The sequence below is a fragment of the Miniopterus natalensis genome, chromosome 6 (assembly GCF_054644295.1).
Source record: "Miniopterus natalensis isolate mMinNat1 chromosome 6, mMinNat1.hap1, whole genome shotgun sequence".
NCBI classification, from domain to species: domain Eukaryota; kingdom Metazoa; phylum Chordata; class Mammalia; order Chiroptera; family Miniopteridae; genus Miniopterus; species Miniopterus natalensis.
In genome coordinates, this window is record NC_142086.1 from 10,037,676 (window position 1) to 10,062,787 (window position 25,112).

Here is a 25,112-nt window from a genome sequence, read left to right on the forward strand (position 1 = left end):
TGAAGTATCCAGATCAAATATGAACTTATTTTTACATTTAAAAATACTTAAGTATAAAATATCAGTTGTGTAATCATGGTAAAACATAAAACTTTGCTATAAAAGATTTTTAAAGGCTATTTGATTAAAACATTTATTTACTTAAACTCTTTGCTAGAATTTTTTTTAGAATTCAGCATCGGAGGAGGAATGTGACATAATAATGATCGAAAGCCGAAAGTTTAAAAGTTGTGATGCCCTCACATGGTTGGAGGGTTATTCTAGCTTCTAAGGACTGAATGTTGTCCACAAGAGTGTCTCATCAGGTCATAAATTGGTAAGACTTAATGGATTAGATTTTATGTATTATACCTGATGTTATTGTATTGAGATGACTATTTATGAACAAAATGAGCACATTGTATAACTAAGAATATAGTATTAAATATAAGTTAAAACTCAGAATTTTAAATACTTGATGTATTCCTTTCAAAGTCTCATGAAATTAAAGGCCATATCTTTGCATTGGTGTTTAATAAAAAATCAGTTTTTAAAATAAAGTGACATCCTGTATTATAGTAAGATTATTTAAATATTGCTATTGCATCTGCTGTAGATGCTTACAATATAGGTAAGCGCCCCAAATACTTTCTAGTTATTATCTCAGGAGATATTTGAGAAATAATTTTTTTTTAACTTACATTCGTTTTCTTTATAAACTAGAGTTTAATTTATTGCTTTGGGGATTTTATTTCTCTTAATAAAAGACATCCTTCTTGATGTCTCTAAAAATAAAACCAAGAAATTTTTCTCAGTTCTTGCATTGAGAACACCTAAGATGCCAATATCAAATGAAAATATATTAGAAGTCAATATACATTTTTGTATGCCTTCAAAATTAAAACATTTCCTTTCAGAATTATATTCAGCTTAGAAAACAGATTTTTTAACCTGTTTAGTGTGCCTACTTATTTTGCTTTGTTTTTTACACAGCTGTATTTTATAGGGGGCTTCTTGGAATAATACAATTTAGATGAGAAGGAGATCTTAATCTGCAATCTGAAGATAATCATATTTTGCAGATGAAGAAAAAGACTTGGGTTAAGTTGTATATCCAAGATCATACAGTTGTCAAATTAATATTTTCATTAAAGTGCAGTGCACTGCAAGTCTATTAAAGATTATTTGAAATTATCATCTAAACAGGCTACCATATCTATTTCTGACTTTATTCTTAACCAGAGATAGGTTATTCTCTCCCTTACACACACACACACACACTCTCAGTCACTTACACCCATCTTTATTTTTTGAATAATATTCTGAATTGTTTCTGATATGGCATTCCATGACTTCATATTGAACATATTCTATAAACTTAGATTTCTTAAACCAATAATTACAGTCAGTGGTAGTCTTGAAGGAAATACAACAAACTTAACAAAAGTTATCCCTTATTTTATATACTTTCTTTTTTCTCTACAATGAATTATATCACTTTGGTAATTAGGAAAATAATTTCTAGATTTTAGTGTAGGATATCCATATTTAGTAGTCAGTGGGTGAGCTTCAGGGGATCATGACCCCTATGGAGTTTTAGATTGAACATTATGTACAGTTTTCAGTGAAAGGTTCAGGGCGTTTGTCGGATTTTCAAAAACAGTTGAGTAACATTGCTATTGAATGTTTGTGTCTAAGGAACAAGCCTTGCTAGACACCTCAGTGTGTAACTTATGAAAGAAATTTTTAATGAATACACTTATTATAACTGTTACTGATATTTATCCAAGTCTTCTTTATTGTAAGTGACCATTAGACTGATGGGACAAATAGACCCTACCTGCTTTTGGTATACTGTCTATCTTTGTGTGCAAGTGTTGATTGGATTTCTCCACAGAGTAGTTGTGGTTTTGGTACTGAGGGGTTACTACATGTCAGACACAGCTGAGTATTTTTGGCGTGTTATTTAATTTTCACAACAGCTATGTTATATAGATACTATCAATATCCTCAATTTACCGAGAAGGAAATTCAAAGTTTTACACAGATTAAGTGACTTGCTAAGGTCACATAGCTGTTACCTATGATTCGAATCTAGGTTTCTAACTGGAACTTGGGCTTTCAATTGGTATGGCAGTATGCAGAGTAACCCTAGAAAACTTGAAGGGTAACCTAAGAGAGAATTTATATTGTATGTTGATGTGAATACATAAATTTGATTTCCTTCGAACTTAAGTAATGATGGCTCATCCTCTATTATAAAACCAACTTTTAAAGCACTTGCCAAAAAATAAATTTGGTAAGTTGCTTACTATCTGAAATTAAGTATTTATTGCATTAGAAAATAGCCTATTTAAATTTAATGCTTATTATTATAAGCACATTTATTATTTATGTATTATAAAAGTTTTAGTACTTACTAGAATGGTATTGTACTAACCATTAAGGAACTCAACCTTCAATATTTAAGGTTATAAATAGCAAACATTGGGAAGGGGTTTCAAAAGCTACTTTCAGCTGCAAATGTTTCTTGGTAGAGGGATGAATCCCATGTAAAACCCTTTACTAAGTGCTACATTAGTTTCCCATTTGTCTTTAGTTGTGAATAATTCCATTAAAATCCTCTTTTATGTCCACTTTTAAAATAGTTATGCAGCAAAATATATATTTTGAATATGTAGAATTTTTTATTGAACACCTACTTTGTTTGAATTCTTTAGGTTGGTTTAATTTTATTCTCAAATGAGCTCCAAACCTTATAACTGTTTTCCTATTTTAAGTGTTTATAACAAAGTTTCTTTGTCTAAATATGGCTTAAAAGTTAAACACACAATAATAGTACTGCTTTAAAAAAAGCACAAGTGAAACCATTTATTTTTCAGTTAAATTGAAATAGCCTACAGATCAGGTATAAGCTTAATTTCTTTAGGGCCATGGTTAAAAATATACAGACAATTTGATATATCATCAGAAAATGAGAATCCTATCTTAAAAGTTTTCCTTTAGATATTACATTTGTACAACAGCTCTTTATTAGTAATATATTGGCCTTTTCAAAATTGAAATTATGGAAAGTTTGGGAAATAAAATAAGAATAATCAAACTTAATCCAAGTTTTTAACACTGTTACTTCTCAGTTTTCACATATTCCTTTCCTGACCTTGAGTACATTTGCATAGACATTAATAATTGCAATCATGGTTAAGTAGTTTTTAGTCTTCCAAATATGTGTCTATTTATACAAAACTAATACTGATATGTCATAGGTTTTAAATTTTGGACTGATATTTCGACATCTTTGAAACCATCCCTTCCAGCTTTTTGTTTCTTTCCTTCTACTTCTGATTATTTCTTCTCAGTACCCTTAGCAGGCTTTTCCTTTCTATTTGTCCTTTTAAATATTATTGATGTCCTCAGGATCTGTCACATTCTTCACCATGCTAAGGCATATAGATTGTGTTGGGTGTCACCTACATGCTGTAGGAAGCTAGCTATATGCTCTAGGCACCCAAACATGTTACCTAGGCATCTGTCCTTACAGTCAAACTTCCCTGATATCTCATAGCCAGGTAATCACATAGTACTACCATGCTTGTCTCCCGAGTATTTCTTCAGCCTTTTCACTTCTCTCATCCCCATTCAGGGCGCAGTTCTTTCTTAGGAGGAAATACAACCACCTTCTAACTGGTTACATTATTTGAATTTTCTAGCATGGTTAACTGTACCTACTGTTTTTACTTGGAACATTTTTGTGTGTGCTCTTTTTATCTCTGCTCAACTGTGGCACTTCTTCTACTAAACATTCTTTCCTTACCCTAAATCAATATGTGCCCCCAAAATACCCTGTAAAATCTTTTCCTGTCTTAGCATTTCTCATATCTCTAACTTGAAGGATAACCTAAGAGAGAATTTATATTGTATGTTGATGTGAATACATAAATTTGATTTCCTTTGAACTTAAGTAGTGATGGCTCATCCTCTATTATAAAACCAACTTTTAAAGCACTTGCCAAAAAATAAACTAAAGCACTTGCCTGCAACTAAACTAAACTCAAACTCTAGGTTATGTTTATTTGATATTGTAACCCTGTAGTTAGCATCTGATAAATGTTTAAGTACATTAAAGTCCCTTTGCAGTGTGGTATCTCAAAATTTGGTATCTGGAAAGAATGTTAGAAATTATTATATATAGTTAGAGGTATGAGTCAGGTGTAGAAACCAGATCACCTGACTCCTAAGTCAATATTCTTTGTGTATTTCATGATATTTAGATTTTTATCACTAAACCTTACTAATACAAATTATATAGTTAATATATTGAGTACTTACCATGTTCCAGACACTAAACTAAAGCATTATCTCACTGAATCCCAGTATCTAGTCCTATTATTATCCTTTGGAGAAGCTAAGTAACTTGGTGAAGTCATATTATAAAAGTAATGAGGTTCGGATTCAAACCTGGGTATGACTCCAGAGCCAAAGCCTTTTATTCAGTACTATCTCTGAGTTTATCTTCTGAGTCTAAAGTTATAAATCTGACTTGCAAGAGAATTTAGTAGCATTTATTCCAGCCACTTTTCTCATACTTGAATCATGTCTACAACACACCTTCGAAGTTGTCATTTAACCTTTGAACACTTCCAGTGATGTTTATCTTGGCATCTTGGTCTTCTTTCTTTTTCCATTTTATGTTCAAACCTTTTTATAAACCCTTTCTGTACAACAGGGAGTCTAAAATGTGAAGCAGAAAAACCAGATGATTGCCATCACTAAAAGCATTTAGTAAAGGGATTAGGTTCATGTGAAAATATAAGCTGCACTACAAATTCCGTGGAAACGCTGAGCTGAGAACATTCTCTAGTTAGTTCTTTGGTTTCATAGTTGCCATATTCAAGAATATGGGTTCCTGTTCATGGCCATAAGTTATTGGTGTTAGTACAGAGGTAGCTCTGAAGTTTTTTTCAAAAATGGATACAAGGAGACATTGTTTAACATATTAGAGATAACAAGGATGTTTTTCCACTGTAAAATTATTGATTCTGGTGATGATGCAAGGATTTCATGGAACTCCTTTAGGTGTGCTTTGGTCCACTAGTGTAAAAAAACTGGAGTACATTTGAATTTCTTCATACTCTGGGCTCCTGGTTCGCTTGGAACTTCTGTTTGTTCATGAGCATGTTTAAAGGCATGCCACTTTGAGTTGTCTTTTATTTCTCTTTAGATTCAGTTCTAATTGTCTGTAGAATATGATATTGGGCAATTGAGAGAACCCACAGATTAGATATTTATGAGGTATTAGATTATGCATTTAAGCCTTTCACCTGGTTTACAAAATGACTTCTCCCTAAATCCATGATTCTAATGTAAAAAGATATTTGTCAAGGTTTTTATCTAAAAGATCATTAAGAGGTTTGAAAGTCCACTTTATTTTCCACAAAGTCTTCCATGACTTTGCCATCACCGTGATCAGTATGTGAGACTGCTAAGTTTCACTGGCATAATTTTGTCAGAAGTAACCTGAAAATCCATAGAGCTTTAGCTTTTCTGTTCCTCAAACCTAAACAGTTTTTGTCCTTACTTCAGTTACCAGTAATATATAGACACTGCTACACTGTCTTCCTCCTCAGTAACAACCAGATGCAGGGAACATAACCAAAAGGTTTATTACCTTTGTATTTAGGCTATCTTTGTCAGGAATAAAAAAACTCAGGAGGTCTGCCTGTTTTTTACTATATTCCAGTGATACCCTTCTAATTAGTTTCCAGTAGGTAAAAGAGCTGATTAATTCCTTAGTTCTTCTCACTGGCATAATAAGCCTAACATAAGTTTATACTGAACTTACAAATTTAATTAGCTAATGTATTAAATACTATAAGTTTCATTCCATCTTTGTCTTCAATTAATTATGTTTAATATCAGTTATATACGAAGTGTTATAATAAATAGACCCTTGAGATGGACACAGTTCCTACCTTTAACAAGGAGAAGAATATTCAACAAAGGCAACAAAAACAAAATTATCTGTGGAGGGGGCCCTACTGGCAAGAAAGAAAGAAAGCAAAGAGAATGTAGGTGAAGCATCCCATTTCAGATGACAGTCTTAACTCTAGAATCTAAATTGAATTAACAGTTTCAGGTTATGATGTAAGTCTAGAATTTATCATAAAAGCTTTTACAAAAATTGATGTGTACAAACTGTAAAATTCTGTCATTTACCACATCTATATTATAGAATTGTTATTACCTAGAACTCAAGGACATGGATCTATATTGAAATGAGAAAAAGTTGTTAGCTGTTAAAAACTCTTTGTCACTGAAAATGTACCTATTTGAGGATAGTTCTGCTTGAGTAAACTTAAAACCCTTTAGATTTTATAGTAGTGCTACTTTATACTTTTCTTTGTTGTCCTGTACCAGAATCACTTTTTGAATTACATAATTTCAAAGCATGATCCTCAGCTAGAGTAATATGTGGTTCAGAAGCAAAACAACACTTTATCCCACTCTTTTGATTTGTGTTTAGTAATATTGGTTGTTGAAATTTCATATAACACTAAAGGGAAGGCATGGAATATTTTTAGTTAAACACTATTTTGGAAATTTTTTATAATTAAATTAGTTATGTTATACCTCAGTGGTCTTTGGAAAAATTTCCCACAGGAAGTTAAGATTATTTTTATCCTATACAATGAAACATTGAGATCTTAGAATCAATAAGAATTTTATTAAAGTGCAGTCCACAGGAATGCTGTGCTAATTAGTAATGCTGTAACTTTAAATCTCAAATAATTTTTATTAGGACATATTTTGTGACTGCATTAAATCTTTAACATGTGACTAATTTGAGTACAAAGAAATTAAAATTAAGGCATAACTAGGATTATTTCATTTTTGGTGTGAGACATACATACAAAGGCTGTTTTTTAATACTAATTATAATTTATTTTTACTTGTGCCTCACTGCTTCATTTGTAATTTAAGATATACTGGGATAGTAGACATTATATAGTGTCAAAGTCTAATTGATCCAAACAGTAGACGAAACTAACTTTTTAAGTGTTTACTATTGTAAAAAGTCTCATATAATCCTCACAACAGTCCTTTAAAGTAGATATAACTGTGAACCCATTTTACAGATGAGGAAACCCACTTCAGTATGTTAGCTGGTAGAATCACCCCACTAGTAAGTAGTGGAGTTGGGATTTAAAACCAGGTTGTATAATGCTAAAGCGTGTACTCTTAAACCAGTTTATTATTCCTTGATAATTTTTCTTAGGTAGATGCAAAGAAGTAAACTCTCTCACCCCTAAAATGAAGTAAAGAGCAAAAGAGAGTTAAGCCAAGTGGTAGTAAACTGATAGCCTAGAAAACTAACTCTTTAGGGCAAATATTCCCTGTACTTTCTTTATATTTATTGAAGATGGGCAATGTAATTCTTTGCTCAAACCCAATCTAAATCTTTAAAACATCCCAAGTGCAAAACATTCATTGATTTATTAAAAGTAAAGTAGAACAGATTTTTTTTTTCCCTGATACAAAATTCTCTTCTTAAGGGGTGATAACCATGCTTGGTGCTGTCCCTTTGGTCTAAATCTGAATGAAGCAACTATCTCTTTAAAAACCTCATGGTACTCTTTTATTATTCTGGGTTTTCTGTTTTGAAACAGTTCCTCGATAACCTCTATTTTTATTATTACTATCCCTGGATTTTGGGGACAAATTAGGAAGGAATGTAAGGTAGCAACTTAGGAACAAAAGCTGGGTTTTGGTCAGATAATCCTAATGGCTAGCCTAATATAATTTTACTTTGTCAAATAGGCTGCCCATAGAATTATGCTTTTTCTATAATACTATTTTAAGTAACATCTCTGCACCTTCAAAAAATTGGCATAAATAAATGATTAGCTATGAAATGAGCAAAATTATCGATGTGCTCTTCAATGGTATTTGGCAATTGGTATTCCAGGGGATAGTCTCATTTTCACTCATTTGTTTAATCATGGAAATGGGATTGAGAGGATTTGTTCAAGAATAGCTGTTTAGTTGAAAAAAGTAATAGAGCCCGGCCGGGCGTGGCTCAGCAGTTGAGCGTTTACCTAGGATCCAGGCGATCAGGGTTCGATTCTCGGTCGGGGCACATGCCTAGGTTGTGGGCTCCATCAATGACTCTTCTCATCATTGATGTTTCTATCTTTCTCTCTCCCTCTCCTTTCCTCTCTCTGACATCAATAAAGATATATTTTTTAAAAAAAGAAAAAAGTAGTAGAATGCCTGAGAAAAGAGATAAATATGAAACCAGTCAGTGAAGTAAATGATGAGGTTTCCCAAGAAGGTTAGTTTCTTTCCAAGCCTGCCTTCCATAAGTCTTTACATGTTGGTGTTTTCCAGTGTTTTGACCCCATTTGTCCTCTCACTGTTTAAGCAAGCTTATTCTCACAGTTTGAGCATCTACCACGTTTGGACAACTCTCAAGTTTAGACTTCTAGGCTAGAGATTACTCCTGAGTTCTAGATATCTATTTCCAGCAACCTTCTTTCTATGTTTCCAGGATCTACGATTCAGATGTCTCGAAATTCACTCCCAAGTGAAGCTTAATTTCTCATTTTCTTATCTTTATTCCCAGGTTCCTCTGCTGCTCACTCTTCACCTCCAACAAAATCTAGCTTTCTTCCTATGACACATTAACTACCTCCCCAATCCTAGTTGCTCCAAGCTAAACACTCCAGTCATCCTTGACTTTTTTTTTTCCATTATCCCTCTGATCTCTCACAGATTTTCTGTGCTTCAATTGTAAAAAAAATGTATCATTTTACCTTGCTTAATGCCCATGACCAAGCATTTTGCTGTGTCCTGCTATACTCCTTGCCCCTTGCTTACTTAAGTAACTTCTTTTCAATATCTATCTTGAATGTACTATCTTTCCCTCTCCCTAAAACCAGCCCTCTCCTGCCTCTCCAGACAAAAAGAAATCACATTTGAGTGGTTACAGTAAGTTCTATAAAAGTTTTTGAAACTAATGATGAAGGAAAAAAACTCAGTGAGAGTATAACTTGCTTCAGAATACTGCATATCTGAGGTGAGGCCAAGCTGCAACTAATTCCACATCCAGTGATCTTCCCACCGCTGAACACTGTCCAATTTCATATAATTCCAACCAGTGTTATCAAGTGTTGGGCATTGTGCAGAGGAGACAGACTGGGATTTATCATTTTTTACCAAAGTGTTATCTAGAAAGATAAGCATTACTGAGACTTGGCTGTATAGGAAATAAAAGGCAAAGTTAGTTCAGTTCAGCATTTATGACCCATTGCCTCCAAAGGAATTTGTATTACCTAGATGTATGGAGGATTATATATAGGGCAGCAAGAACATATGGCAGGTTTGGTTTTGGACTGAAAATGAGGAATGAGTTAAATCATTTTTCCTATTATTTGTTTTGAGTTTAGTTAAAATGATAGCATTACCCATATCCAAGAACTGCTTGGAAAAAATAATTTCGCTGTTAAGTGTAGGGGGTGATCCAGTACAGCTCTCTCATGTTATAGCTAGAGAAACTACAGTTGTGATATATTTAGGACTCAAATTCCAAGTATACAATTTGCGAATCCAGGCTTCTACAGCATGTGAATTCTTTAGTAGATGGCTGTCAGCCTTGTAGTAGATTTTGTATACCACATAGACCTTTGTCTAGTAAGAGACAGATAGGCTGTTAAAACATAGCCTATGTGGTTAGTGCTATAAGAGTGGTGTGGGGCATGGCTCACTATACTACTTCTGAAAGCATTAGAGAAGCCTTTACAGGAAATATTTTAGCTGAAAGCTGTAAAAGAATGATAGAATATCCACGGAAGTATTCAAATAGTAAGAAAGAGTATGAGCAAAGAGAGTGCGAGTAAACCATGGAGGGTCTCGAGAAGTTTAGGATATCCAATTTAAAAGTTGAGCTGGCATTTGGAATGGGGGAAAGAATGTAATTGGTCAGCATTAGAAATCAATTAGTAAAATAGTTTCTGTTCCGCCCTCCCCCCCCCCCGACCTATTATTATGTCATTGCTGAAGAATTCTGAATTACTTTTAGAAATGATAGATGGATTTAGCTTGCATAAAAAAGTTTTTATTTTTACTACTGGGTGAAAATTTATTCAGTGTTTGTTGGTCTCTGAAATGAAACACAAATCTTAAGAGTTTTTGTTTTTATTTCCCTTGATACTCTTTTCTGTCATGTTCTTTCTCCAGTTTTGTTCATTTTTATACACTTACACCATGAAAATTTCCTTAAGTAGTGAAAGTGCTATTATTTCCGTGTAGTCAAAGGGAAGGAATGCTATTGTCGACCTTTTGAAGGAGAATTGATCTTTACAACAAAATGGCTGTTAAACATAATTAGGCTTTTTCTAAATCTTTATACTTTTCCTAACACAGCTGAAGTAATTTGAACTCCTATTTAGGCTTTTAATGTCTTAATTTATATTAAGAAATTTTATTGAATATTTCTCTCCTTTCCTACTTAAATTTTGTACTTTCTAGGAAAGATAGTTCTTAATGTCAGTATTGAAAAACGGAGATCTTGCCCTGGTCCGTGTGGCTCAGTTGGTTGGGCGTTGTCCTGAAGGGTTGCTGGTTCGATTCCCCAGTCAGGGCACATGCAGCCAATTAATGTGTTGCTCTCACATGGATGTTTCTCTAAAAAAAATCAATAAAAGTATTTAAAAAAGAAAAACGTATTTTACTAAATTAAGGTATAATTTAATCACTAAATTCTGATGTTTTTAGAAGCAGTTGCCATCAACTTCTATCCCAAAAGACTCAAGGAACTGGTTTTAGAATATCTAGAATGAATATATGAAACTACATCCACTCCATTCCTTTTTAGTATAACTACGTTATTTAGATTTTTGTTCAGTATTCTTGGCTAGACATCAACTGGCAAAATTTAAAATCCTTTCTAATCCCTCTCCGCTTTTTTACTCTTAGGTAACAGTGTACATCTCAGTCTAGATAATTGTCAGTCATTTACTATTTTCCCAGTCTCCAGGAAATAATTTAAAGTAGCCAGGACTATAGTGTCAAATTTTTAATTTGGACGTAAGCCCCTTAGCATGTATCCTTCATTCCCTAGTAATGAATTGTGCTATCATCAAATTATCTATTGCTGTTGTGTAAACAGTACAATGAAATCTCTGTCAAGAGAGCCTGCTCTAAATGTAAGCACTCCAACATTGAGGAAATGCCACCCTCCTCCCACCCCTTTCTCACACCCTTTCTTATTTCATTCTGACTCAGGGGAAGGAAATAAATTTTTCATCCTGTCAAGCCTTGCTTAATGTTAGTCTAATAAGAAATAACTAGCTAGTGCACATGCTCATTTATCTTAAGTAGATATGATCTCATGTTCTTATAGCATTTAAGTATTTGACTTGAAATAATAGAATAGTAATTAAACTTTCATAATTTGGAATATTTGGGTTGTAATGGTAAAATTGCTATGTGTATTTCACTTTTGTATCAGTCTCTAGTATTTCCAGACTGAATTTTTATATCTCCCATCTTGAATGTTTTAATAGAATTTTAATTCAGCTAGTTTTTTAATTGTTTATTTAGAGTGGCTCTACAAGAAAAAACTATATCAGAATTTTACTACCAAGTACTAAAATAATTCCCCCCAAATATCATAACTTAGAAGTATAAAAAGATCTGGAAAAAGAAGGTAAAGTTAATATTAATCTTATCTATACCTTCTTTGGAATGCATTTTTAATGTAACATTTTTATTGTATAAGTTTATGTAGCCTATTATATCATAGATGTTTATTACAAACTCACTATTTACATATCAGAATCACTTTTAAGTGACCATAATTCACCCTAAGCCAAGGAAATAAATTTTACAAATCACAAATATTACTGTTTCTTATGTTGAACATAGTACCTTTTCTTCTAGAATGAGATAGTTCCTAAAGAAAGTGGAGTTGTTGGCTCCACTTCCCTTCTTTCCCCCTTCCCCCCTTTCCTGTTTGCCATTTGTTCATGTCTTGAGTTCACACTGTATAAGGTGATAACTCTGTGAGTCATTTTCATTTTGGAATGTTTTTCATTATTCTCCAAAACTCAGTAGTAGGAGGAGTCTTATTCCTGCCCCTGTCCCCCATCTGCCTGCCTTCCCAGATAACCACTTTCTTAGTTTGTGTATATCCTTCCCATTTCTTTATGCATGTACAAGCAAATACAATATATGATATCTCCCCCTTCACATAAATGCTAGTAGACACACGTCTGTGCCTTTACTTTTAAAGATCTCCAAGGCACATTGTTTCCATTTCAGTACACAGAAAAGCATCTTTGTGGAGATTTTTATAAACGGGTAGTATTCAGTTGAATGGATGGCTCTACCATGATTTCTTTAACCAGTTCCCTATTGATACAAGCATTGCTGTTATAAACAGTGCTGTAATGAGTAACCTTGTAAATACATTATTTCCTATGTATGTGTAAATATCTATAGGATAAATTCTTAGATGTAGGTGTATGTGTGTGTAAAATTGTGTTAAGTAAAACCAAATTGCTCTCTATACAGGTTATACCACATGTAACAGCACTGCATGAGAAAACCCATTTTCCCACAGCCTCACTAACAGTGTATTAAATTTTAATATGTTTGCCAGTCTATTTAGGCAAATGGTATTGCATTATAGTTTTAATCTGTATTTTTATTATGAATGAGATATTGAGTATTATTTCTTGTCATTTCTTGTGAACTGTCTGAATTCTATCCATTTTTCTCTTGGACTTCTAGTCTTACAGATTTGTACAAGTACTTTATATTTTAGGGAAATTATTGAAATTTTTATTTTACTGTATTTTGAGTCATAATTAAAAAGGTCTTTCCCACTCTAAAGTATTAAAGACATTCTTCATAAATGGGCTTTTTAAAAGGCCGTTAATACAGATATTATAGTTGGCTAGAGACAAAGGGAGTATGAGGTAGGAAAGGGACTTTGTATTGATTGTATACCTTTTTGTGTATACTCTTTGAATTTATTTTTTACCATGTGCATGTATCTTTTTTAACTCTATTTTGAAATAATTGTAAATTACAATTATAGAGTCATAAGAAGTTGCATTAAAAAAAAAAGGCAGGGAAGTCTCATGTATCCCTTCACCCAGTCCCCCCAGTGATTATATCTTACATGACTACAGTATAACATCCAAAGCCAGGAAATTGACATTGATACAATTCACAACATGTATCCTTTTTTCCTCTTTTTAAGCATTCTTGTCTTGCCAGGATTTTGACCTAAAATTAATTAGATGAATGTAAAATATGCTGAGGGCATTGGTGAGCAAGGTTTCTGTAGATGCTAAAAACAAATGTCAATTTTTATATAAATATCTAGCCAGGTTTTTTGTGGGTTTTTAAAAATATATTTTTATTGATTTCAGAGAGAGAGGAAGGGAAAGGGAGAGAGAGAGAAACAGCAGTTTTGAAAGAGTCATTGATTGGCTGCCTCCTGCACACCCCCTACTGGGGATCTAGCCCAAAACCCGGGCATGTGCCCTGACCCGGAATCAAACCTCGACCTTCTGGATCATAGGTCGATGCTCAACCATTAAGCCACAGTGACCAGACTTTAGGCCGGGTTTTTAATAGTTCCTTGGTAAAAGCTTTTATCACACCATTGTAAGACTGGTTACTTGAGAAAATAGTATTTAGCTTTGTGAGTATTCATTTTACCTGCTTTGTTTAGCATGAATAACAGCTTTCATCATTCACAAAAATCACTTAGTTTGTGTTACCAATAATAAAAATCCCCATGGGGCATTTTTGTGAGTTTTTTGAATCATGAAATGTAGCACATTGTTTTTACATTGGTAGAACTTATGATCAATAGTTAGAATACATAAATATTTGAGGTCTTAGCTTAGTTTCATTTTAATGATGTGTACATTTGGCCAGAGATTAAGTCTACATGAATTTATCTATTTAGGCTCTCTCTTTTTTTTTTAAATATATCTTGATTGATTTCAGAGAGAGGAAAGGAGGGGGGAGAGAGAGGGATAGAAGCATCAATGATGAGAGAGTCATTGATCAACTGCCTAGCCCGCAAACCGGGCATGTGCCCTGACCGGGAATCGAACCCCAATCTCCTGGATCCTAGGTCAATGCTCAACTGCTGAGCCACGCCCTGCTGGGCTAGGCTCTTTTTTGAAAGAATTGCTATTTGCTCTTAAGTGTTAAGCTATAAATATTTTTAAAATTTTCTTATAGAAGAGTGATGGATTTCTTTTCCTCCATAACCTTTACAAGTTTGCTAAGCTAGGTTCATTAGATTTATTTTTTTGAAATCAGCTTAACAGTTTCTTTTTTTAAACAAAGTGTACATTTCTTAGAGAAGAGGCAAAATGTTACACAGGTTAGAATTAATGCATTTTAGTAGTAGTAATGTTATTTATAGAGCTTACGGCGGGGGAGGGGGGTGAAGGTTTTAGATGCTTTGTTGGAAACAGTAGGTGATTCCTGATGCCTGGCCTCCAAGAATGATTGTAGCTTCTACCTGAGAATTTATGAAGAATCATTTTTACCTGGTTTGGGTAAGGGGGCTTGACCATAAATATATCAGATTTACCAGCTCGATCAAAGAAGTTTGTTCTTAATACAAAAGATTTGATTTTGTAATTTGAGAAATTCCTATAGTGGATTTTGTCATTGTGACTCAACACAGAAAGTTAGAAGGGTCTTTGAGTAAAGCAAGGTAATTTTTTTTTGCGATATTCTATGTATAGATACATATATTTTGAAGATGTCTTAAGCTTTCTAACAAACCAAAAGAACCATTAGTTCTTAGCGAATAGGTAAACTATACTGGCTGTCTAAAGATCACTGAGCCAGTGCCTTTTCCAAGAAGTTACCTCCCTTGTTCTCAGAGCAGAACCTCTGCTAGGAATGTGCTAGATAAGATAAATGGCAATTATGAACAGTTGTAATTTTTGGATTCATGCTTATGGTTTCTCAGCTAGCATGCATTGCTCAGTCAAAGCATTCTTCATGCACAACTCTTTATTTCTTTCAGGTCATTGTAGATACTTGCTTTTTTTCATAGTCTTACTGTTATGGTAGAAAAGGCATGTGTTTTGACATTAGGTTTAGGTTTGAATCCTGTCCCTAGCATTGTGTCTTTGAGTAAGCTACTTGACCTCAGTTTTCTCAACTGTAAAATGAGAATGTTGCTCATGTTTTAGCAAGGACTCACTAAAGTGATGTGTGCCTGCTATAAAGTAGGCAATCATGTAAGTGTTCTTTTCCTCTACCTTATTGCTTTGTTAATTAGCATTTGTGTTCTGGGGAGAACAGAAGAAAGAAAAAGTAGTCAAAATGTAAGAGAGGAAATTTGCACTATTTTTATTTTAAACAAGTAGCCATGATGTCTCTGTTCACGTTAATAAAGAAAAAAATCGATTCCTTATAGTTGTTTTGTTTTACGTGAGATCAAATTAGCATGACTCCCTGGTTTTAATTTTTAGAAAGGAAAGACTAGGGATGGTTTGTACAAAGTTACTAGGCTGAGAGTATGAATGAAGCTGTTAATTATTAAGAAGGATGAAAATATGGGCAATTTGTGAAGCTGGAGGTGTATATCTGGCCTCTTGTCTTCTCAGTGAAGTTACAAGTGATCTGTTGTAAAAAGTAAGGAGGCCTGGAAAGAAAAGCTGTGGTCAGGAGCAAGTTGAGATGAATTAAAACATGAACAGCAGCATGGAAAGCCAGGCTATCTTGCTGTAGCATTGACTCTTTTGAGTTTTACTTCTCCATTGAATGTGATTGTAATGTACTTTTTAGAAACGCTAAATTAAAGCTCATTTGGTTCTTTGGGGGCTGCAATTCCAGTAAATCAAAATCCATCATACAAAAAAATAGTCATTCTTGTTTATTCCCCAAAGTTATATATTTCTGTCCATTTCTCCATACCTACAATTGTTAATTCATCTAGCAAATGCTAATCAAGGTATGATTTTATTCTAAATGAGTGACCCATAGTAAACAAGAAGTTTCTTTTTTTAAAAATTATCCCTTGCCTTTTTATAGCACTTAAAGTTTACAAGAATAGTTATGAAGTCTTAGGAAGCCTTCCCTTAAGGACCTTAAGTTCAGAAACTAGTTAACCATCAAGTTACAGTGTGGTGAATGCAATAATAAAAAAGAAAATAAGGTATAATACTTTAGGTTAAGGAAGCAAATGAAGGAAAATTATTCATTCTGCTTCAGTTGATCTTTCTCATTGTAAAAGAGAACATGAAGCCCAAACCACTGTGTTGACTTTGAACACAATAGAAAACTTGTTACTCTCATTGAAACAATTTTCTTCAACCACATTCTGGGATCTTAAAATAGAATAGCTTCTTATCTGCTTAAGACTACCTACCATATTGATATCTTTATTGTAAATCAGGCTGTTTAAAGCAGTGGCTCTCAAACTTTAGTTTTTATCAGAATCACCTGGAGAAGTTATACTAGACTTCCTGGTTCCTACCTCAAGAGTATCTAATTCAGTAAGTCTGGGGTAGGCCCAAATACTTACATTTCCAACAAGTTCCACTAATGCTGATGCTGCTGGTCCAGGAACCGTACTTTGAGAATACTGATTTAGTTAAACTCAAAAGTTTTTAATGGCTTCCTAGTATAAACCAGTAGGTTTCGAATCCAGTTACTATCCTATTGACTCTGTCAGCATGCATTTGAGCGCCTGTGTGCCAAACACTGTGCTTACCCTTCACAGAGGTGAAGATAATAAGCAGCCTCTCTCCACGAGCACAGTTAACAGTGGCAGTATTGTTTAAACTCTTAATCATCACAGGAATTTATGAATCAGGGCATATAATCCTCCTTTTAGATGAAAAAAAAAAAAAATGAAGCCTAGAAAGGTTAAATAATTTCTCAGAATTCACACAGTGAGTATATGGAGAAGCCAGAGTTTGCTAATCTGCTTTGCTGGTTATGCACTATAAAAAGTTTGTCAAGATTTGTGGACCACAGGAGGGATGGAGTAATTAGTTTTACCTTAGGAAATCAGAAGGCAGCACAGAAAAGATGGCACTGGAGTATCTAAGGAACAAGTAGAAGATAGCCAAATGAATTGGAACTGTCAGCATTTCCAGTTGAGGGAGCAGTTTCTGCAAAGGCATGAAAACCTGAGAGATTGTGTTGCACAGGCCGAAAATAGTTATATAAGACCATGACACAATAGGCCAGATGGAGTATGAGAGGAAAGGGGACTATAGAAGGCAGGGTTTGAGGTCATGAAAGGTTTTGTATCCTGGGCTAAGAAGTTTTAAAAGTAGAATTAGGTTCTACTATTCTTTCTCTTATAACTTTCATCTCTAAGCAGTGGTTCTCACAGTGCATATGATATGGTCTGTCAGGCAGCAGAATCAGCATCACCTGGAAACTTGTAAGAAATTAAAATTTCTACTCCCCACCCCAGACCTACTGTATCAGAAACTGAGGTGGAGCCCAGCAGTCTGTGTTTTAACAAGTCCACAAGATGACTCTGGTGCTAAAGTTGGAGAACCACTGCAGTAGGTTATAGAATTCTCAAGTAACAGCCTTCAAAATAGCTAAAGGTCACTATAGTGATAGTAATTGTATCTGTGACTGACTTAATTCTGTTAGAGTACAATACTTAACAGAATTGAAATATTAATACCTTTTAAGGGACACATATTTTCAGCATGATTTATTTATGTTTTGAAAACCTGTTCCTCTGTGTTCCTCTATTGCTGTTAAAAGAGGGCTGAGTCAAGACTAGAGTTTATTAAATCAGCAAAGAATAGCATGCTAATTGTTGTTTTTTAGCTAAGGGAATGGTTTGGAAACTTACTAATTTTAATTATCAAAAAAGAGCAGCAATGAACCCTTTTTTAAGAGTTTGGGTTTTTTGTTTTGGCTTAATATATAAATTTGGTGCTAAAATTAGCATTTAAGATGTTTTATTTAAAACGTGTTGAAAGAACTGAATGTATTTAAGTAATGAAATGACTAAAACTAATTCAGTTTTTCCTTGACATAGAAATAAAGAATGTAGAAAGTATAATCTAAGATTCTCAGGCAAACTTGAATCTAAATGCCTGCCACTATCTTTTTACCAAGTCATGGCCAATATAAGTATTTATTAATTTATATATAATATATATGAAGGATGTGTGTGTGTGTGTGTGTGTGTGTGTGTGTGTGTGTGTGTGTGTGTGTGTGTGTGTGTGTGTGTGTGTGTGTGTGTGTGTGTGTGTGTGTGTGTGTCCTTTCCAGTTTAGGTATAAGAAGCCTTTTTTCATCCTATAAAAAACAGCAGCACAAGGTGAAGCAGTATCTGCAGTTAACGTGGTTAATGCGCAGATAAACGAGCTTAGTGTTTTCCATGTAGTGATTCAGAGTTTTGAGGGTTTAGAAGTGGCAAGTCCCATGAGGCACTGACACCAACCCCTTCCTTTTACAGATGAGGAAACGGAGGTCCAGGGAAGTTAAATAGTTGATTTGGTAATGGTCACCTAGGTAGTAACTAGCAGCACCAGGATTATGGCCAGGCCTACTTGAACTGTAATGTAAAAGGCACTACTATATCAGACATATTTCTGAGCCCCCCTTTGGTATAACATGGAGGGTCCACATCAGCTAAAGTACAGTAGTCTTCAGATATATTGGCATCTAGATTTTCTTGAGGGATATATTTTATGAAGAGTATTTAGTGAAATTTTATATAAAAGTCACCTAAAGACCTCTTTTGTATTGATACAGTGGACTAAAGTATTGGATTTGTCTTTATATGAAAACCTAATAACTGTTCTTCAGAATTTATAAAAACACCAAGAAAAGGATATAGATCCTTGCTACTCTCATTATTTCACTTAATACATGGGAGAACGTAAACTGCCAAAGATGACAGTTATTCAGCCTTATGTGTCACTGTCATACAAATGCTAAGCTGATGTTTGAACTTGGGATGTACTTACCTGCTAGACTACTTCCAATTATTTCCAGGAAAAACTGGTCCAAACCACATACCTTAGTAGGTGATTTTGCCAGCTGGTAACCTACAATCAAAGCTTGTAGATCTGCCAGAATGTTGAGTTCCTTGTTAACCAACACTTCAAGTACTGTTTGCCCTAAAGCCCTCTGAATCATTTTTATAAGCCAGTTTTAAAAATTTTAAACCAGATGTTAAAATATCAAATCTATAGGAAAAAAGTCATCATCTGAAGTTTAATGCAATAAGTAACTAATGGGATTTCCACCTGAAAGGCAATTTAGGATATATAGTTGGTAAATGAAGTTTTAAGTGGTGTGGAGAGGGTACTGCTCATTCAAGATTTACCTTTTTAAATTTACTGAATTGAGAACTGAATAAAATTGGGAGTTACTTTTAAAGTAGCATATTTTGCCATAGGCAAATTATGAAAGTTAGAACTATAAAGGATATTTAGGAGTCATCTATTTACTGAGACCTTCGTTTTTCAAAATGAGAGCTCTGAGTACTGAAATTGTGACAGTAGACTTAATAAATTACTATTTTTTTATGTAAAACAGATAGATGTTCTTATTTTAAGAGTTGGAAAGGAGATTACATTTTTTTAGAATAATTTAATGAAATATTGTAATTTTTTCCAGTGCATCTGGGGGAGGTGGTGTAGCCATTGACAACAAAATAGAACAAGCAATGGTAAGTAAAAGTGTATAGTCCTCTCATTTGTTAGATTGGTTGTATAGAGCATTTGGTTTTTATCAATTTTAAAAACAAACACCTAATTTCTTTAAACCAAGATGACCAAAGCATATTTTTTGATAATGAGATTTAGTTGAAGATGTTGGAATAGTGAGAATTTTTAGTCTAAAAATACCAGTGGAGTAATATTTTCCCTATTTGAACATCTCACATTTCATGTATTACCATTGATCCAGGCCGTTTTGGGGGATATACATAATCAAAATGCATTATGTGCCCCCAAATATTTCAGCATCAAAAATAGCTTAGAGACGAAAGAGCATTAAAATGAAAACTTAATTTAGAAATTTTTGTCATTCTTTGGTCATTTACAGACACTGTTTTACTCAGTTTTAATAAATAGACCTGTTTCTGTTGATTCTGGTTCTGATTTCTATTACTATCAAAAATTTTTGTTCCCTTATAGATATATTGTTCATATTATATAAAATATTTTTATTCAAGTGTATTAAAACTGTAGCAAAGCTATAAATATAAATAAGGACCATTAGTCTCAAACTTGTAAAAGAACAAGGTTTTAAAGTTGGAAATTGCAGATCACCTTATCTCTTAAAATCAGTACTATATAAAACTAGCTTAATATCAGACAGTATGATATCCTTTTTTCTCTTAATCTAACATGTAAGCATGTGGTTTTCAATTTTTTTTTTTTAATTCTAAGCTTATAATTGACAATTTAAGGAGCTAGTATTTTTGGAAATCTCTCCAGACTTTGGAAAGAAAATCCTGGGCTTGCTGCCCTAGTTGGAAACTGGATTTTTTCTAACCCATTTCCCTTAGGGCCAGTCAAAATACAGTAGAAACATTAAAAGCAAGAGCAGGAAAACTAATACAAAAACACCTTATGTTTTTGTATTAGTAGTAGGCTAGAACCAAATAGCAACACTTTTTCCTTTCTTTCTGACGTTCTAATTTTGTTTTTCACAGGATCTGGTGAAAAGCCATTTGATGTATGCAGTAAGAGAAGAAGTGGAAGTTCTAAAGGAACAAATAAAAGAATTAGTTGAAAGAAACTCTTTACTTGAACGAGAAAATGCACTGTTAAAATCTCTTTCAAACAATGATCAATTATCCCAACTCCCAGCCCAACAGGCCAATCCTGGTAGCACTTCTCAACAGCAAGCAGTGATAGCACAGCCTCCGCAGCCAACGCAACCTCCACAGCAGCCGAATGTCTCCTCAGCATAAAGCTTTCTTGCCTCATTAAGAAACAAACTGAAAGCAATCTATCCTGTGTGCCACTGGTGTTCTTCCCACTTTATACGAAAGCAAGTAGCCATGCTTCGGTTGTGTGTTTGGCCTTTTCAGTATTAGACAATCATTCTACAAGAGCTTTTCCTCTCTTTGAGATGTCATGCAGCGCTGTTGATGTCCAGTTTTATGTCATCAGTGCACAAGGAGAATACTAGATGGGGTTTATTAAAGCAAAGTCTGCATTTCACCTGGTGCGATGAGCGGGGTCCTTTAAGAGCTTTGGTGGCTCTTCCATGTGTCTGTCACCCATGGATTTACCCTGAGCCTTCCTATAATATTATAAATAACAGTTCATCTAAAGAGCCACTTTTCTTTCAGTATCAGTAACATTTATCAGTTTTCATTTATTTGTGTTTTATTTATTACAGGGCTGCTATTTTCATAATGTACATGAACAATGTCACAGAACTTTTTTAATTTTTTGAATAATTATAAGTATCAGTAAAGGAATTGAAAGACAGGATTGCATTTAACAGATAAAACGTTTTGGCAATAATTGAACAAAAGAATCCTGGCATATTTCTAACACTAATGGCAATTTACCTTCGGTATTTATTTTTAGTAGTAAAGACCCAGCTTGAATGTAAATTTTGTATAGTGTAAGTATGAAGAACATAGTGCAACTGTACAGGTAGTCACCAGTTATTGTGATATAATAAATAATTGGGCTATTTTGATGAAGAAAACTTTGTTCATTTGTTTCTACTTTCTAATAGAGAAATTGCCACGATTCCTCTGCTTTTCAACATTTCGTATGACTTTTTTTGGGGGGGGTGGGAATAAAAAGCTGTGAAATTGTTCAACCTACTTTGTAACCAAAGAAGCAAAGCTGTGTAATGGAGTTTTTTGTTTTTGTTTTTTTTTTTATAATGCACATTCTTTATGTATTTTTATTTAGTGTTTTCTTGGTCACAATTTTCTTTGCTGTCTAGCATGATCTGCATGACCTATACTCTTTGAACCACTTTCGTACCTCATGTTTTTATCCAGCACTCTTATTGTAATATGTACTAGTCTGTGAACAATGTCAAATAAAAAAGAGCGAACAGGTAGTATGGTGGAGCAGAGCTAGTGTACTATACACTAGTTGTAAAATACAAAAAAAAAAAAAAAAAAATGAAGTGAGCCATCTTTTGTTCATTTAAAATGGTGTTTTGAATTTCGTATGCAGAAGACGTTTTGTTACATTGCAGATTTTAATGTATTTAATAAATGCAACATGCAGATAAAGTGCAGTGTATACTGAGTATTTAAATTAAAATGTACATTTCATAAATACAGTTTCAAGAGAAAGCATCATTTTGTGTATACTAACACATTAAGTGTATGTCAGAAATTGATGTATAAATATATATTTTAACACATTTTCTGAAATTAAACTGCAGTTTTGTTGAAATATTTGGCTCTATATGTGTTCAAAATTTAATTTGATTCAATTTGTATTTTCACAGTTCAAAATATTCCTTAAATGAAAACCTATGTTAATGACTTAATGATAGATCTTAAATTTTCAAAGTAAAATAATTTAAAGAATGGTGAGCAATATTTGTACTTAATATTCATATTATGTCAATGACATTTAAGTAGGAAATCCTTGTCTACCAAAACATTTACTTGAATTCAGGAAGGTGCCTATAGAAATTAACATGCTCTGTACCTATAGCCAGCTCACTAATCAGGAGTTAATGAGAACCAGTAGTTAGCTCTTCATGTTAAAACAGGATAAATAAGTATTCTTTATCTATTTAAAATAGAAATTTAATCAGATTAGCCACAAACTAAATGCATAAAATCCGGTATATGTGGGATTACCAAGTATTTTATATCCTAGTTGTGCTGCAGGATATATTCAATATAAACAAATTTTAATGTTAATGGATAACAATAATAACTAAAGGAACTAAGTACATAGGCTTGAAAAAGCAACCCTGAAGATGTGAGTGGAGTATAAGATGAGGTAGAAAGTGAAACTTCCACGTTGGAATGTTAACCAAAAGGCTCATTAGTTGTGCCCCTCAGGTGTGAACAGCATGATATTTAATACAGGTGGAGAATTAGTATTAGAAAAGGGGGGAATTTGTGAAAATACAACTTGGTTTGGGGGATAGAAAAACACTTCATAAACATAATAGGCACAAGGGAAGTGATTAATATTAGTTTAACATGGTAATTAGAAGCAATTATTACTGCCTTTACATTTAAAAAAATAACCATAGAGAAGAAAAAACATGGATAGTTCACAGAAGAAGTGACAGTTTCTAGTAACCTAAGACATGCAAATTAACATTTAGCAAATTATAATTTGTCTTAAATAGCAGGACCTAATGTAGAAAGGCAAGCTTTCCTGTGTGCTTCTAGAAAGTAATTTGGCAATATATATCTAGAGCCTTAAATATTAATACACTCTTCAGTTTAATGACATGAGAAGATAACTCATGGTGCAATGTTCAAAAAATGCAAAATTATACTAGTCCTCTGCGCTTATCCCTCCCTTCCCTTTGAACCCTTCCCCCACATACACCCCCAAAAATAACTGAAAGGAAGCCTTGACACCCAAACCTACTCTCATGAGGCACACCCCCACACCAGAGTCAGGGCCAAACTTGAGGGTGGGAAAACTTGTACTTCCCAGCATCAGATATACTGTATTTGGAAACATTGGCATTCTCCCAATTGATTAGTTTTTGTTTAAGGATCTGAAGTAAATTTCAGTTTTACCTCAGAGATTTAGTCTTCTGCTCCACATAGCTAGAATATTAATTTATTGAGATGCCAGTTTGGGGGCATAGTCTTATAGAAATGCCATCTATAATTTTCTCAGTGTGATGCACATAGACCAGGGTGCCATATGTTTTCTGTTTAGCCAATCAGAAAACGATAGGTAGAAAATTTTGTTTCTGATATGGCAATGTGTCTGTAGTACACATTAGGTTTGTACCTAACTTTCCCCATAGAAAATTCATTTTAGGTACAGTGTAATTTTACAGCTTGCTACCCCCCACCCCCAGCTATTAAGTATACAGTTATTTTGATTCCTATGTCCCAAATAGCTGAGTGTTTTCAATGCTTTTTCCAAAGTTCTGAGATAAGTAGAGGTATTGAGACAAGGATGCTTTATCATCAAGCCCCCGGTGGTGGGTAATCACAACTGCCATTATTCAAGAATTGTCACAGGCCAGATGTTGTCCTTCTCCAAGTCCCAAACTCTGGTCACTCCAGACCTTAAAAGGGGGGCGGGGGGAGCCTTAAGATTAGGATCATCAAAATACCTGTTCTTCATGGAAATAGATCTGTGGAACCAGAAATAGCTAATTTTCTGGAAACAAATTTTTGAGACAATCTGAAGTCACTTTTTTTTAAGGCAGCTTTGTAGTTCAGTGGCAGGCACTTTGTAATGACTCTGTTCTCTTAAATAACCCCGCTAAAAGGACAAAACCCAGTCCTCCAGATTCACAGTTTGATGGAGGGCACAGCAAATCTTCAGACACAGTGCAACAATAACAGAGACGCAGTCCAGAATGGCTCCGTCAGAGGTTTCCTCGAGAGGTGACACCTGATCGACACTTGAAGGTCAGGAGACTAAGAAACCTGCTCAGAGTTTTACAGGAGAATGTAGAGCTCGGTTAGCCACAGACTGTCCCGCTGGAGGCAGGCAGGCCTCACCCACCTCAGAAGTTTGGCTTCTGTTCATTCAGAAGGTAACCGATTTATTGAATGATTTTAAGCAGTGGGATTGTGATCAGATTGCATTTTAGAAAAATTAATCACTCCAGTGACAGATGGGAGGTAGACTGGGGGCTGAAACTAGAAGCTGAGAACTAACTGAGGAGGGACAATAATCCAGAAAGAAGTGATGAATCGGCAGAGTTAGAGGCAGCCTCAGATGCCCGTGAAGGAGGTCGGCCTCGACCTCGGGCCTTCCTGGGCAGCTTTCCCGCCTCGGTGAGGCGAGCCTTCCATTCCCAGCCCCAGGCTCCTGTTCTTTATGGCTCCAAGGAAAGATCAGAGAGTCTTGAGTCAGATTTTCCCTTCCAACAGTCACATATCTCTAGGAAATGAAAGTCTTTGTTTCCTGTTAAAGAAATTTCCAGAGTTTAGCAAAAGGAATAGG

The 25,112-nt window shown here is 34.2% G+C and overlaps 1 protein-coding gene across 4 annotated transcripts in view; it reads left to right on the top strand.

The window, feature by feature from the left end:
• The window catches only part of TSC22D2 (TSC22 domain family member 2), a 46,929-nt gene extending 24,389 nt beyond the window's left edge, over positions 1-22,540 (top strand). For 2 of the 4 annotated variants that reach the window (XM_016221637.2, XM_016221646.2), the window contains 2 exons: positions 19,633-19,684; positions 20,675-22,540. In XM_016221637.2, coding sequence (XP_016077123.1) covers positions 19,633-19,684; positions 20,675-20,935 — 313 coding nt within the window. In that variant the 3' untranslated portion in view covers positions 20,936-22,540. Of the gene's footprint in view, positions 1-157; positions 11,713-19,632; positions 19,685-20,674 lie in introns of those variants that run through there. The other 2 variants (XR_001603860.2, XM_016221655.2) reach the window with 2 other exon arrangements.
• The last annotated feature ends 2,572 nt before the right edge of the window (positions 22,541-25,112 follow it).